Source organism: Apis florea, unplaced genomic scaffold (genome assembly GCF_048593485.1).
Source record: "Apis florea isolate Af1SG1 unplaced genomic scaffold, ASM4859348v1 contig_2293_pilon, whole genome shotgun sequence".
Taxonomy (NCBI): Eukaryota; Metazoa; Arthropoda; class Insecta; order Hymenoptera; family Apidae; genus Apis; species Apis florea.
Genome location: NW_028256554.1, coordinates 815177 through 829703, shown reverse-complemented (window position 1 = coordinate 829703; position 14527 = coordinate 815177). Strand labels below are relative to the sequence as shown.

Below are 14527 nucleotides of genomic sequence, written 5' to 3'. Positions count from 1 at the left end.
GCGGAAGACGCGGAAGATCTGAAAAACACTAACATATGAAACGAAACTATTGCACGATAGTCTAGCTTGAACATGACGTTACGAATTAAAATAAAATAAAATTAAGAGGAATGATTAAAAAACGAATTATTAGAAATATTAGAAATATTAAGATCAAAATTTTCAAAGGAATGATAAATTATTAAAAACAAGAATATGACAAAAGAAGTTCACCACGCGATCGTTCAAGCTAAACTGACATGGCACCGGCATAACGTACAACGTAACGATCAACTACGAACATCGATTGAGCTGCCACCGGAAGTTATATTTCTGTTATTTATTACGATTTACTTAATAATTCTTCTATTAAATATTAAAGAAAGACAAAATTGTGAAAATAAAATATTACAAAATATTTTAATTTTATTATATATACAAATGCGTTTATAATCTTTGCCGAATTGAATAAAGAAAATAATAATTTTTATCGTTAAAGGAAATTCTTCTTTTAGTTGATAGAAGCGACATCTATAAGAATTGCGTTGTTAACGGACTGTTATTATCCCTACCATTTTTGAAAACATCTATAGATATGTATGCTAAATTACGTTGCAGAATTTCAACTTTTATGTATTTAACATAAACAAACTTAACTTTTGTTTGAAATTATATCATTGTCTATTTCTTTCATCCGTTTCACATCGCATAACATACTATTTTATATAATTCCGTAAACATGAAAGGTCAAGTTTCTTGTTACTTAATAAAAAAAATTAAAAATATAAATATATTTCTTGATATCTTTAAAAATATTCATTATATTTCTATAAAAATTTTTTTAATATTAATTTTTCAATTTTTTTTATTTATTTCTTTTTTGTTTATTCATTTACTTATTTTATTTATGTATATTTTTATATATAAATAATGTAAAATAATATTATTATACAATAGTATTGTTTTATGAAAAAAATAATAAAAAATATAATTTATTTTTTGAATTTTTACTTTATTAATTTTTATTTACAAATATATTTCGATTACACTCCTATAACGATAATATGTACATATCATTTTCATTAATTTCATCAATCATGAATATAATTTTTCATTAAAATTAGAAACATATAAGGAAAAAAGAAATTGATCATAGTTCTAAAACAAATATCAATTAGTTTCTATTTATATCTAGGAAATATCTAGAAAATGAAATGCAGTTGATATTTATATTTTATCAATTTTAATTGTTTAAAAAATATTTAGGAACGTTATTTTAGATCCTTTTGTACAAAGATACATACAAATAGTATATAAGAGAATCAATATTAATCATCGTTCTCTTTTTCTCTTTTTTTCTCTGAAGCAGTTTAATAATATATATTTTTTGTTTAATTTTCGAAAAAAAAGTTTTACTCTTAAATATACTAACGAAGTCGTCTGGCTTCTCTTTCAGATTCTAAGAGCGTTAGAATGTCTCCTTCTCGTACAGGACCTTTCACGTTCCGAATTAACTGTCTGTTTTGTTCATTCAAAAACTCCACTTTGACTTGCGTACATTGCCCTTGAGAACCCGTTCTGCCGAGAACTTTCACTACTCTTGCACGAACTATAGGTTTCTCCATGTTTCTTGAAATTTCTGGATTTTCTCAGTTATTGCTCAATTGATTGCAATAGATTTAGAACGAATTCTATAAACTGCATTCAATTTCTTACCAACTTAATTATAAAACTTCTAATAAGTATTCTAAAATATACTTCAAAAGTTGTTTGAAATAATATAAGAAATGAGATAAAAAATATTAAGAAAAATTAATGTTATGAAATTAAACGTACTGTAATGAAATAAATAATTTATTATATTCCATAATATATTTATCTTAAATTGCAATGAAATGAAAAATTCGAAGATGCCTTGCTTTGGCAGCATTGCTAAAAGCAAGTTTAAAATAACTGTTCCTCCATTAGATTCGTTGCTTTCACACCACGTGTTCCTGACAAACTCTTTTAGTTACAATTTTAAATTTCATATTTGAATCGTGCCAATTAGTGGTAATGAATAAATTTTGAATAAAGATAACAACGTTATATTTTTACACATTATACAGATGTTTTTATTCATTTGTGCTTTAGTATAAATGTGTCATTCCTGATTCAGAATACGAAATATTACATTTAAAAATCTTGTAAGGATTTGCAATCTCCTCCTCCCGCGTGGGATATTTGTTTTTTAAATTCTTTTGTTTGTTTCACACGTATCTTTATTTGTTTTCTTCGATGTCATACCCACAAACGCACAATCTTACACACGTACCTATAATTTTTTCTTTATATAAAATTACAATACTTGAAAAAAGTGTCATGAATGTATGCGATATATGGTTCGAACAATATACATTGTATATTGTACATTTGAAATATGTGTCCTAAAAGCGGAAACGTCTTAATCAATTCTTTTATGCTGCGCTATCTATATGCAAATATGATAGTATATTATTCAAATTCTGTTTTAGCAGCTCTTTTGATAGTTTTGTTCGCAAGATGGTCACATGCAATTAAAAAATTTTTTTGTTCACTATTACAGTCTCAATTCTCGCGAGCCTTGAACACAATACGCGTGGATTCGTATGGATCGAACTTAACATTTTACTGCTTTTACGTCTATTAATTCTCAGTTACGTATGCGATTACGCAGCATTATAGAAAAAAAAAAAAAAAAAAAAAAGAAATCAAAAACTTGAAATGAAAAAACAATTTCAATAATGCAAATGAATAGTAAACGAATATTCAATTTCAAATGAATCGGTCAATGTTGTGTTTAAACCTTGGTTCTATACGTATACATATACATGTAGCCTATTTCTATGTATTACTTTTATAAGTAAATCTATGTATTAAGATTATAGACATAACTATGGTACAATAGAATCGAGTTACTTCCAGATTTTGTACAGCTCACTTTCGTCACATGATGAATGGGAACCAAGGTCTAAACATAATAAACGAAATTTTTTTTTAAATGAAAATAAATAATCGTTATACGTATCTGATTATCTAGATAATTTCAGTATCTTATTATTACCCCATTTCCATTTTTAATTTTCTTATGTTTACACCATTTTATATATACATCTCATAAAATTTTATTCTCGTATAATCAAACAATTGTTTGACGATACTGAATCACAGACATTCCAAGTTATTCCTAAAATGTATTCGAAATGAAATACAAATAATCATACGCAATATTCAAATTCACATGTTAAAATTGATTTTAACATTGATGATTTGATTGATTCAGAGTATAATGTTACATATTAATTTCTTTGCAATGATAAAAAGTAAAATGAGAAGAAAATATTCATATAATGTAATATAATATAATATGTCGTTGTTTCTATATGTATAAATTCGATTAATTTATTTATTTATATATAATGATAAGTAAAAATGATAAATAATAAATACATAGCCAATCTAAAAATATGAAAATTGTTTGCCTATTTCTTTCTACTACTCTTGCCCTATATTTCGTAATAGATTTTTTTTCATATTACGATTTTTTCGTTTAATATTCATTTTGTATATGAAAAAATAAATTATGCAACGATGTTAACGTTCAACGATAGCCCCAAAATTTGTAATTGATATATAATTCTTAATTTTGAATAATTAAAAATAAACTTAAATTTCAATTTAAAATGATTAAGTAAATAAAAATTTCCTAATATTTTTTAGTACAAATTCTAAGCATTTAAAAGTTTATAGTAAGTACTGATTTTAAGATTAAAGATATCTAATAATTGTACATTCAATATATAATTAGAATGCAATTTATATTCATAATTAGAATAAAATAAGGAATAATTCATCAAAGAGAATAATAATATATAATATAATAAATTTTAATAAAAAAGTGATAAATTTGATTTACATTTGATATTGAAATATAAAAATATTTATGTGATAATTTTTTTTAATTGATTTAAAATTTAAAAAATTAAACTTAAATGTAACGCTATTAAATATTAATAATAATAATAATAATAATAACATTATTATAATTATGTAATTATCCAAACACGTGTACGACTATTATGAAACATGATATGAGATCTAATTGTAAGTTAAAGAAGAAGTCTATCAATTTTTTATTTTCTTCTTTTTCTTCTCCAGTCATAAGTAAATGAATTCGTAGCAGTTAGAATATAATGCATAGGCCGTGAACAAAAACTCCTGTAAAAGTTTCCAAAATCAGAATAATCTTTTTGTTACATTCTATTATATTTTTCTTCTCTCTCTCTCTTTTTTTTTTTTTTTTTTTTTTTTAGTCCTAATTTTTTTTCTTTTTTTAATAATATACTCCCCTCACCTCTTTAATTAAATGACTATATTATAATAAATGTAACAATGTTCAGCACTCCAGACTTAGAAGCAAACGCACAGGCAGCTAGTGATTGGTCAGGTGTGAGCTTTTTACAATATTATGTTTTATAATTTTTGTTCGCCTCTTAAATATTATATAGTTATTGAATTATCTATAAATGGAATGACGATATAGTAAGGATTGTTCGCGACCTTGATTTAGTACAAATATTCAGATATCTCGTTGATATACGTACATAAATATCGGGCAAGATAAATTCATTTTTGGTGCTTCAACATGTTGGCTAAAACTTATTTTTGTCCGATATGTTAAACGATTATTATTGGTCGTTTGATATATCTTCGAGATATCTTTTATAGATAATGATTAAGTGAATATAACTATCGATGTAAATGTGAGAACAATAGAGGATCTATTCTAATCTTTGATTTGTAAATTTTCTATTGCTTATCTATATATATATAAAAAAAAAAAAAAGTCTATGTTATTCGCGTGATGTACACACGCGCTCGTTGGAGGGACCATGAGTCTTGAATGGGCCTAAGGCTCCTGGCGAGTTTGTAATAATTGGCTATCAATGTTTGCATTTCGATAGAATACGTAATTACCAACGGTGGTCTCTTTTCTGATTTATTATCAACGATTTACAATTTCACGCTATTTTTGCGTACTCTAATTTATTAAAAAATGTCCTAAACCGTCTACGCGTACCATTTATCTGTGTTTTTTTTATCGTTAGTCTCGTTCAATGTCATATGATGCACTTGGATGTTATGTCTATTATTTATATGCAAGAATGAGAGAATCGAAAATAATAAGAAAATAATGAAATCGTACAAGTGAATTATCTTCAGAAGAATTGAAAAACAACCGGCTTAATGCCGAGGGACTTATTGAGAGATATCATATCTGTGTAACATAAAATAATCAATAAATCACATATTCTCAATATCTTATTCGAACTCAATTGATTTTAGTCGCTTTAACATGTTTTCTCCAAATTCAACAAATTTTGCATCAATATATAAATCATATAAACTGAATTTGAGGGTACAACAAAAAACGAAATCTTCATAAAAATATAAATATTTGCTTAACTTTCCTTGTATTTGAATAATATTAATTGCAATTTATTATTATATTTATATTAAAGCATTATATTAAAGCACATATAATTAAGAGTGCAGATTTCTCAAACTTCGATACTTTTAACAAAATTCAAAGTAACGAACGACTCTAATAATTATAATAGGATTTCTAAAGATGATTTTATAGTTTTTGTCATTGCATAATCGTAACATAAACGCATATATGAGATGAGCTCAAATAAGTATATAAAGTCTTGATACTTGAGAAACAAATAAAAATTAAAATATTGCGTCATTTCACATGCATATATGTTCTGCAATTTTGCTGAAATGTCTGAATTTTTTTCATTTTCAATAAAAAAAAAAAAAAAAAAAAAAGAAAAAAATAAAAATTCAGAATCATAGAACCAGCAATTTCCAAAGATTTAAATTTTTTAATGGTGGATTGAGATGAAACGAATATTCGTAATACGATGATCTATTGATTATCGATTATATTATCGCCACGTTTTAACGAAGAGATCGTAACTTCAGTCTCAGTACAAAGTAGGCGATCACTCTCAAGGTAAGCAAAAAACCTGTCAACGCAACCGCGTCCTGCCAAAAGACGGCGTTTTGCATCGACATTTCTTCGAGGAACTTCGTCGGGCTCTTGAAATGGCAGTACGCGTCGGAACACTTGAGCTTAGCACGGTTATAACCATACACAGAAATCATGGTGCCTTCAAAACTATATCTGACATAACTTACGTATGAAAGAAATTTTAGATACTTTGGAATGGCGTCAAAATTGACGAAGAAACCGGAGAATAAAACAATTGGTACTGATGATACAGGCCCAATGAATACTCCAGTCTGGAAAAGAAGGAGAATTTTTTTTTCTTAAGTTTTGGAAAAACAATAAAAAATATCGATGGTATTTTATATAAATACGAAATACGTGTTACCTCCACACTCATCGCTGATCCTATCACTAAACCGATAGATTGAGAAACTAACGCTGTTAATATACATATTGTTAAATACATCATGAATCTATTTGTTTCCAATGGTTGCGACGTCATGAAATATACAATTATGACGTATGCTATAGAATATACTATCTGCAATGAAAATAATGAATTGAAATGTGTTTTAAAAATTTAAACGAATATAATAGCATTCATGTTAAATTAAAAATACTAACTTGAAATGGTACATCGGCTAAAGTTCTCGCAAGATAATAAGCTTTTACGGAATACCAGTAATTTAAATGTTCTCTTACAAATACTGCCATTTCTATTGGAACTATATTAAAAAACAAATTATTACATATTAAATTAATACGTATAAGTATACATAGTAATTAGTACGTGTAAGATATAAACAACAAAGTTTAATTATTTATTGTACATTTTTTACTTACATGTAAGAATGGTAGGCATCATTGCGGTGAACATGAGAAACATTACCGTAAAGAAAACGCAGCCGGCATTGCTCATTACTCGTGAGGCATCATTGCCGATATCATAATAAATTGCACCAATGAGAAACCCAACGATTATATGGGAAATCAGCCTTACTCTCGTTAATGTCTACAATAATAGAATATTTTTTGAGCGAAATATTTCGTATTATTACTATCAAATAACATCACAAACAACATGTATGTAAGTGTTATTAACCATGTCTCTTATTTGTGACAAGAATATCCTTTTAAGAAGGATCCAAAATTGGGTCCAACTATTCGTTGGAAAGCCAACTTTTTGCTCAATACTTTCTGCACTATCCAATAAAGAAGTTGTGCAAGAAATTGGTATGTTAATTACTGTTCCGCTATTTGGTTTTTTTGCTACACCGTTCGGTATTAAAGCAGTTTCAGATTTTGTTTCTTGCTGCGGGGACTCCTTCGCGATATCATTCGATACAGTTTGCACCGCATTCATGGTACTTTGATAATGTTGATAATTAGCACATTTACCATTATTTACAGCCATAACTAATTTATGCACACATTCTCCATGTTCTCCACACGCCACTTCCATAACTAAACAGAATTATTTTTTTTTTTTTTCTTATTAATAGATTTTGATTATTATTAAAAGCGTCAATGTAATTTTCATCTACCATAATCCGCTGGGTTATGATAACTGGGACATTCCAAGCCCACTGATGATAGAAAGGGCACCAGGCCGCCAACATTTCCTTGATATATACACTGGCCCTCGGCCAAAAGGTACAAATGATCGAACATTTCAAATAATCGTGCGCTTGGTTGATGTATCGTACATATGATAGTCCTTCCTAAAAATACCATAAAAGTAATAAATTTTTATATTAATAAAATAGCGTATTATTAAATCATGATTAAATAAGAATTTATTGCTAGATTACCTCCTCTACTTAATGATTTGAGCAAACTTAAACATTGATAACAAGTTGAACTATCCAAGCCAGAAGTTGGTTCATCAAAAAACATCACCGGAGGATTGTTAACAAGTTCCAACCCGATCGATAATCTTTTTCTCTGCCCTCCGCTAAGACAATGAGTCTGTGTATTGCTCGCATCGCTTAGGCCAAGCGTTTCGATTATTTCCTCGATCTGTATAAAGACGATTTTATAACAATTGTTTAAAATGACCTGTTTGTTTGTTTTAAAAGTTTTCGCCTTTAGTAGTACCACAATTTTTTTTGCTGTTGCGCTGATATCTTTCCCTAATTTCAAATTAGCAGAGACCGTCATCGTCTCATAAACCGTTAGATGAGGTAACAGACGGTCATCTTGCATTATGTAACAAGACATCTTTCGAAATCTCCTAAGATTCCTGTCTTTCCCGTTTATCAGAACAGAACCGCTCAGATGAGATGTCCTGAAAATACAGAATATTATTATCGTATTTTTTCAATTGGCTTATTTATATTTACTATTTAGAAATTGTTGAAAACATAACTTACTTGTACCCTGCCAAAACGTTCATAAGTGTACTCTTTCCAGCACCCGAAGGGCCCATAATGGCGGTCAATTCTCCGGATCGAAATTTTCCATTCACACATTTCAGAATTGTTTTATATCCTGTAAGATAAAATATCCGAGATATAAAATTTACAGGCAGTGAAAGTAACGCTCTTTTCATTCATTTACTTATTCACTATTTTCCATTTGTGTATTTTACATTTTACAAAAATTAGGATTTGTGATTTTTGTTTTCCAACTTGACAATATTCGAGATAACATAGAAATTTCACTTAATCGCAGCTTTCACGAATACTTAGACTCTCTAGCTGACCTCTTTTAATTGTGAGTACAATTGCACCTCCAAGGTATATCTGGACCGAAACGGAATAGCTTGTACATATCTATTGATTCTTTCAGCTAGCTCATTGTTGAATATATTGAACAAAGTGCCTACCGAGTATACTTTCACGTTCGAATATGCGTATTGTTCTTGTAATACGTTATTTCTTTTTTTCGTTTTTTCGAAGACCAACCTCTCTTTCTGCCTTCTGACACGCTGTACGCTAGATTCTTGAACTCAATGTCGACCGGTGGCCTCTTCGGTAAATGCGTCAGTGTTACAGCCGGCCTTTTGCCATCCTGTCCTGGGCTATGGTTTGGTACTTTCCTCGCGAACATGCTATTGCTACACATCGAAGCCGCGGTACCATTGGATGCGCTGCCATTGCAATTGCAGTGAAGATTATTTTGCGAGTTACTGGAACACACGAGAAAGATTAGTATGACAAAGTTTAAAAAGAAGGTTTTTTTTTTTTTTAAACATTTCGAAAAATTTCAATAAATGTATCGATTTAAAATATTATTTCGATTCTATTAAGTAAATAAAGTAAGTAAATCAAATTAACGAGTAATCAAACTCATTCTTGTTGTGGTTATATTAGTTATTATTATATCATTCGATGTTCGTCGATGTTCTTGATTTTTAATTAAAAATAAGAAAATTCTTTCCACTCCACCAAAATTTATTCCTTGTCGAACGTTTGAATTGATGTGGAATAAATTTTAGAAGGGCTGCGAGGATCAAAAAAGGATATGGTGTTTGTAATTTGATCTTTCACTTAGTTTTATGGTTTCGATAAGAATAAGAATCAATTTAATCGATATCGTACACGTGTATTAACAAGATAAATCGATTAAATTTTTGCGAACGAATTCGAGAAATTTCGCATAATTATGAGTCATTTAATTTGAATATATATACACCTATATTTTTGTAATTTGAGAAACAATTTTTTAATAATTTTTTTCCAGGCGATCTAAATTTAAACAATTTTTTTTTTACTTTTATTACAACGGCAAATTCAACGAAACAATCAGAAGGAAGCTTTGTAAAAGGCTTAACGCGATCAATGGAAAGACCTTGAGATCCGTTTTAGTCGTATTTGGGATATATTAGTTCGCGTGTTCGATGTTCCCTCGATGACCGCAGTTTCACTTATACATTGCCAGTAATATGATATATCTGATAAAATTGTTGCTTAATTACATGAAAATTAATTGATAAAAATTTTAAAAATTCAAATTTATTTTCATTATTTATTAATAATAATTCCTCTGGGCATATTGTTTCAATTACACAGAGATTATAATAATATATAAATCATAAAAATTACACGTTCGAAAGAATATTTGATATAGATTTGGAAACTTTAATTTAACAATATTATTCACATAAAAATTAAATATCAGTTTGTAGCCATTGAGAACGATCTTTGCAATTGTGGTAGTCAATTTTTTTTTTTTTTTTATAGAAAGCATTTGTACACAATACTGTTTATTATGCAAATATCAGTATCAGCTATTATATTTTATCCTATTTATGTAAAAATGCTATATTGATTCAAAGTTGACAAAAGTTTCAATCATTCAAAGAATATACTATTATGCTATACATGCTTTCGTTTTTAAGAGAAGGATCCATATAAAAGAAATCTGCTATATTCAAAGTTTTCTATTGTTCTTCAATACATAATATACAAATTTCTTGCCGCACACGTGAATTGAAATTCCAATCCAATCCAACATATTAAATGTTTAATTTTTTAATATGCCATCTTTATTAAGAAATATATACCTGAGAACAGCATTATTGAGATTTTCCAAATGCAGAGAAGGTGGAGGAGATTTAATTGTCACCTGATGACTTCCACCTGGAATGAACTGTACTTGTTCATCGCCACTGTATCTAGATCCTCCTCCACCGGTCAAAGCAAGATTTTTTAAATCTGCCATCATCTCCTGATGCTGGAACAATCAATTTGGCCAATTGAACTTCTTCCAAGCACAAAAGTTTCGTCGATAAAAACTTTTTTTTTTTTTTATGACGTGATTAAGAGAAAATTGTATTTGTAACGTTAATCTGTTAAAAGTTAATCAAACTGTCATGTTAAAAAGTGAATAATTTAACTTTTTATTTTGTTAAAACTCATTAAATTGGTCAGACTTTTTTTTATATAAAATTTTAAAATTATTCTAATTAGTTATAAAATGAATAAAATTCTTCTGATATGACATTCTTTAAAACTTATTTTTAGAATAAACCTAAGATAAATACGTACATTCAAAGCAAGGACTATGGAATCATCGATATAAATTCGAGCATATAAGATTGTCTCCTTTTTTTGCTCGTTGAATAAAACTTTCTTTTCTTTCTTTTTTTTTTTTTTTTTTTATCTCTTTTTCCTTTTCCTTTCTTTTTTTTTTTTTTTTTTTGTTCCTTTAGTATTAGTAAAAATACTATTATATTCTTAACATTTATTTGCTAGTTATTCAAGAGATGAATAAATCTTATATGAATCTCAATTGAGAGAAATATTAACAAACATATTAGATTCTGATGGATATTTCTTTTCGTTCATTATTAAATATATTTAATAATTTTATTACGCACATTTTAATTGACATTTTAATTATATATCTAAGAAAAAGAAAAAAAAAGATTATTTTTTTTTTTTTACATACGACAATGATAGAAAAAAATAATATTTCAGACCCACGTGTTACTATTGAAAGATATGATAACGCTCTTGTAATTATCGGACAATATTATAACACGATATATTACTGATCAAATACGATAATTGAATATCGTCTATTCAATGAAATAATTAAAGATTGAATATGATGAATGAGATAATCGTAATCGTTTTTGAATGCAATCAGATTAAAGATCACGATATTTTTCAAAATATAATATGTAAGTCAGAACACGTGTACATGTCTTGCAAAAAAAAAAAAAAATGCGAATACACAGATTCATAAAATATTGATTACAGATGATTACAAATTTTAATTACTGATCGATCAATTGACGCAATCGATATGACTAACAATTCGTAAAATTTAACATATTTTTTCACTTATTTTGACAAGATATCTATATGTATATTCAAATATGTTAATTTAATACAACCAATATAAGAATAAGTTATTAATTATTAAAGAAATTATAAATATTAAATATTATAGTAGTTTGGATAAATAAAGATTATATAATATCTTTGTTTCGGCCAATAAATTCATAGACGCGTTATAGCATCTGCTAAACTAACGCATAAATCGGTCATGATCGTACCAGGGTCAATGTCCATTGCATCTTCCGAGAAATATATTATTTACCTTTAAACAAAATTGATAATGTTGAGGGCATGCTCAAATTCAAATAAATATTTAAATGGGCAAATAATGTATGTAAAATCAATTACGCTTGTTAGAATAATGATTCAATGTATACAACAACATATATTATATTATTATCATTTTTTCATTTTGGTCAAAGTTTCGAACGATTTCACTTTCGCGTGTACTAATAATAAAATTCTTTTTTTGCCAACAAATAAATTTAATCATCGTTTTTTTATTTAAATATAATAAACTTGAAATAAAAAAATATTAAAAACATTAAATTTTCTATATTGCAAATATTAAGTTGTTAAAATTTAAACGAATTTCGTTTAAATTTTTTTTTATTAAATTATGTTGTACGTGATAGCAAGAAGTAAATATAAAATATATATATAAATAAAACGCAATGAACGATGTACGTAAAATTGAATTTCTTTTTCCAATGATTCTAAATTCAATTTTAAATCTAGGTATAGAATCATCATATTATAGAATTATAAACTTTAGTAGTAAATACTGCTATAGGTATTTATCGAACATGTGTTTTAACAAAAGTCACGAAAGTTGAAAACAATAAAAAGGACTGAAAGTAATTAAATTATTAATGATGATAATATGAAAAAAAAAATTAATATCACTTACATTTTCTATTAGTTTTCTATCAGAAATTATTAATTTTTTAATATAATAGCTATTGATATTTTTATTTTGTTATTTTCAAAAAATATATTTTTTCATTTCATAATAATATTAACTAAACAATGAAGAAAAACAAAAAAGCGGACATGAGTTACAGTAGACAAAGAAAGATGGTTAAATCTTTAAGTAGAATAAGGGCTGCGCGAACAATGATTAAGTAAAAGTGATTTGTAAAAGTGTATCAGCTAAATAAAACATAAAAAATTTCTGTCTTAAAATAATTATAAATAGAATGTACTCACCATCGGTCGAAGGTAAATTTAGGTATCCAAACGGCGTTCGAAATCATACCCTGATGATGACACGGTGCATCCTCTGTCTCTCCGCCCTTTCTTCTGACGCTTCACCATGCACAGCAATCGCGTTAGAAAGAAATAATGATCACAAAAATTACAATAAAGTGAAAAGTAACTAGATAGGTCGTAGTGAATCGTTATGATATGCTTTAAATCCTTGTCTTCGCTTTTTCAATTGTTAATGAGGAATTTTTCGAATCGCAAGACGGTATCCGTTTTCGAAAATAATATTTAATAAAGATTGCAATCAATTATGTTATGCAAACACGCATAAATGAAAATCGAAACGCAAAGCAGCTAACCGATTCGCAGTACGAACTGCAACTGACAGCGAAGAGAAACGATCAGACGACGCAACACTGTCCAGAATCAGCTGTCGTGCTATGCACCATCGTTCGCCTCTACCAACCAAATGAACTGAACTGTCCAACTCGAAACCAGGGACGACTATAATCATCGGAGCCCTCTCCCACTTGCATGTTTCTTCTATCTCTTGGACTATTGGTCTTGAAGTCTGAACCACGCGATCAGATTTATAAGCGTTGCGCGTTTTTCGTTATTTTTTTATTACTCATGACTCAGGATATTTTCTTTTATTATTTGTATTATTTTTAATAAGAATAAAAAACCAAAATGCTTTTACTCCTGTCTCTTTTTTTTGATTTTATGCAATGACAATTTTTCAAATAATAATCATAATTTCATTCAAAATTCAAAACAATGCCAATAAATGACAAACATAAAATAAGATTTAAGACATTTATCTAAACTCTAAAATCATCCGTTTCAAAAATTATATTTAATTTTTTTAAAATACGTTTACGAAGTCTTATGTAAGAATACATTAAATTGAAGAAAAAAGAATTATATAATTTTATTGAGTATTGTTTTTCGGAAACAGGACAGTTTGATATATTATAATGATAGGAATAAATGAAATGATAGAATATCTGTTTGTAATTTATATGCATGATATGCAATATAATTTGAAGGTTAAATATTATTTTTTTTATCGGAGAGTAATATATGTTTACAAATCATATGACAAAGGTTAAATAGAATCTTAATGCGCGCGTTAAGAAGTTTTGTAAAGTTTCAAAAGTTTGGCTGTAGGGCATGATAATGAAATGTTACGTTCCTGTTTTTCTTGCGCATGCACAACAATGTACTACATCGTTATAGGGTCGAAATTCCCGTAGACGGTTCCGTAAATTTCGTCCTCGGCGAAATTTATATTTCATCTCGTACAACAGAGATGGGGCAATACAGGAAAAGAGAAAGAAGCAAATTATATTAGAAGAATCGAGATAGAGAATAGATGGATGAGGGATAACATTTCAAGAGGAAGCAAGAAAGAAACAAGTAAAGGAGAAGGGAGAATGAGTTACCACATATTGTGGGTCGATACTCTAGCACTAGCTCGATGTTCGGTACTAGTGTACTTGTATATCTGAGTACA

The 14527-nt window shown here is 27.9% G+C and overlaps 2 protein-coding genes across 4 annotated transcripts; both read right to left on the bottom strand.

The window, feature by feature from the left end:
* Nucleotides 1–1205: 1205 nt before the first annotated feature.
* On the bottom strand, nucleotides 1206–1706 carry LOC100866326 (small ribosomal subunit protein eS28). The gene has a single exon (XM_012487241.3). The coding sequence runs from the start codon at nucleotides 1602–1604 to the stop codon at nucleotides 1407–1409; it is 198 nt and encodes a 65-aa protein (XP_012342695.1). The 5' UTR covers nucleotides 1605–1706; the 3' UTR covers nucleotides 1206–1406.
* Nucleotides 1707–3868: 2162 nt separating this feature from the next.
* Atet (ABC transporter expressed in trachea) lies at nucleotides 3869–13515 on the bottom strand. Of its 3 annotated transcripts, none has more exons than XM_086903766.1 (13): nucleotides 13371–13483; nucleotides 13015–13113; nucleotides 10524–10693; nucleotides 8923–9146; nucleotides 8389–8506; nucleotides 8114–8303; nucleotides 7828–8035; nucleotides 7561–7737; nucleotides 7119–7480; nucleotides 6860–7028; nucleotides 6641–6741; nucleotides 6402–6557; nucleotides 3869–6309 (listed from the first exon to the last, which is right to left on the bottom strand). In XM_086903766.1, the coding sequence occupies exons 2-13, from the start codon at nucleotides 13015–13017 to the stop codon at nucleotides 5965–5967; spliced, it is 2223 nt and encodes a 740-aa protein (XP_086759892.1). In that variant the 5' UTR covers nucleotides 13018–13113; nucleotides 13371–13483; the 3' UTR covers nucleotides 3869–5964. The 3 variants fall into 3 exon arrangements, with proteins under 3 accessions (XP_086759892.1, XP_086759893.1, XP_086759891.1); XM_086903767.1 differs by lacking the exon at nucleotides 13371–13483 and adding an exon at nucleotides 11008–11366 and having other exon boundaries at nucleotides 13015–13150; XM_086903765.1 differs by lacking the exon at nucleotides 10524–10693 and having other exon boundaries at nucleotides 13371–13515.
* Between the last annotated feature and the right edge of the window lie 1012 nt (nucleotides 13516–14527).

Bases quoted from the DNA above. Each gene is read 5' to 3' on its own strand.
- Atet (XM_086903766.1), bottom strand. The intron at 8,036-8,113 runs GTACTACTAAAG...GTCTTTATACAG, and splicing joins CAACAGCAAAAAAAATTGTG to ATCGAGGAAATAATCGAAAC. The intron at 6,742-6,859 runs GTAAGTAAAAAA...TTTTTAATATAG, and splicing joins GATGCCTACCATTCTTACAT to TTCCAATAGAAATGGCAGTA.
- LOC100866326 (XM_012487241.3), bottom strand. From the start codon at position 1,604: ATGGAGAAACCTATAGTTCGTGCAAGAGTAGTGAAAGTTCTCGGCAGA.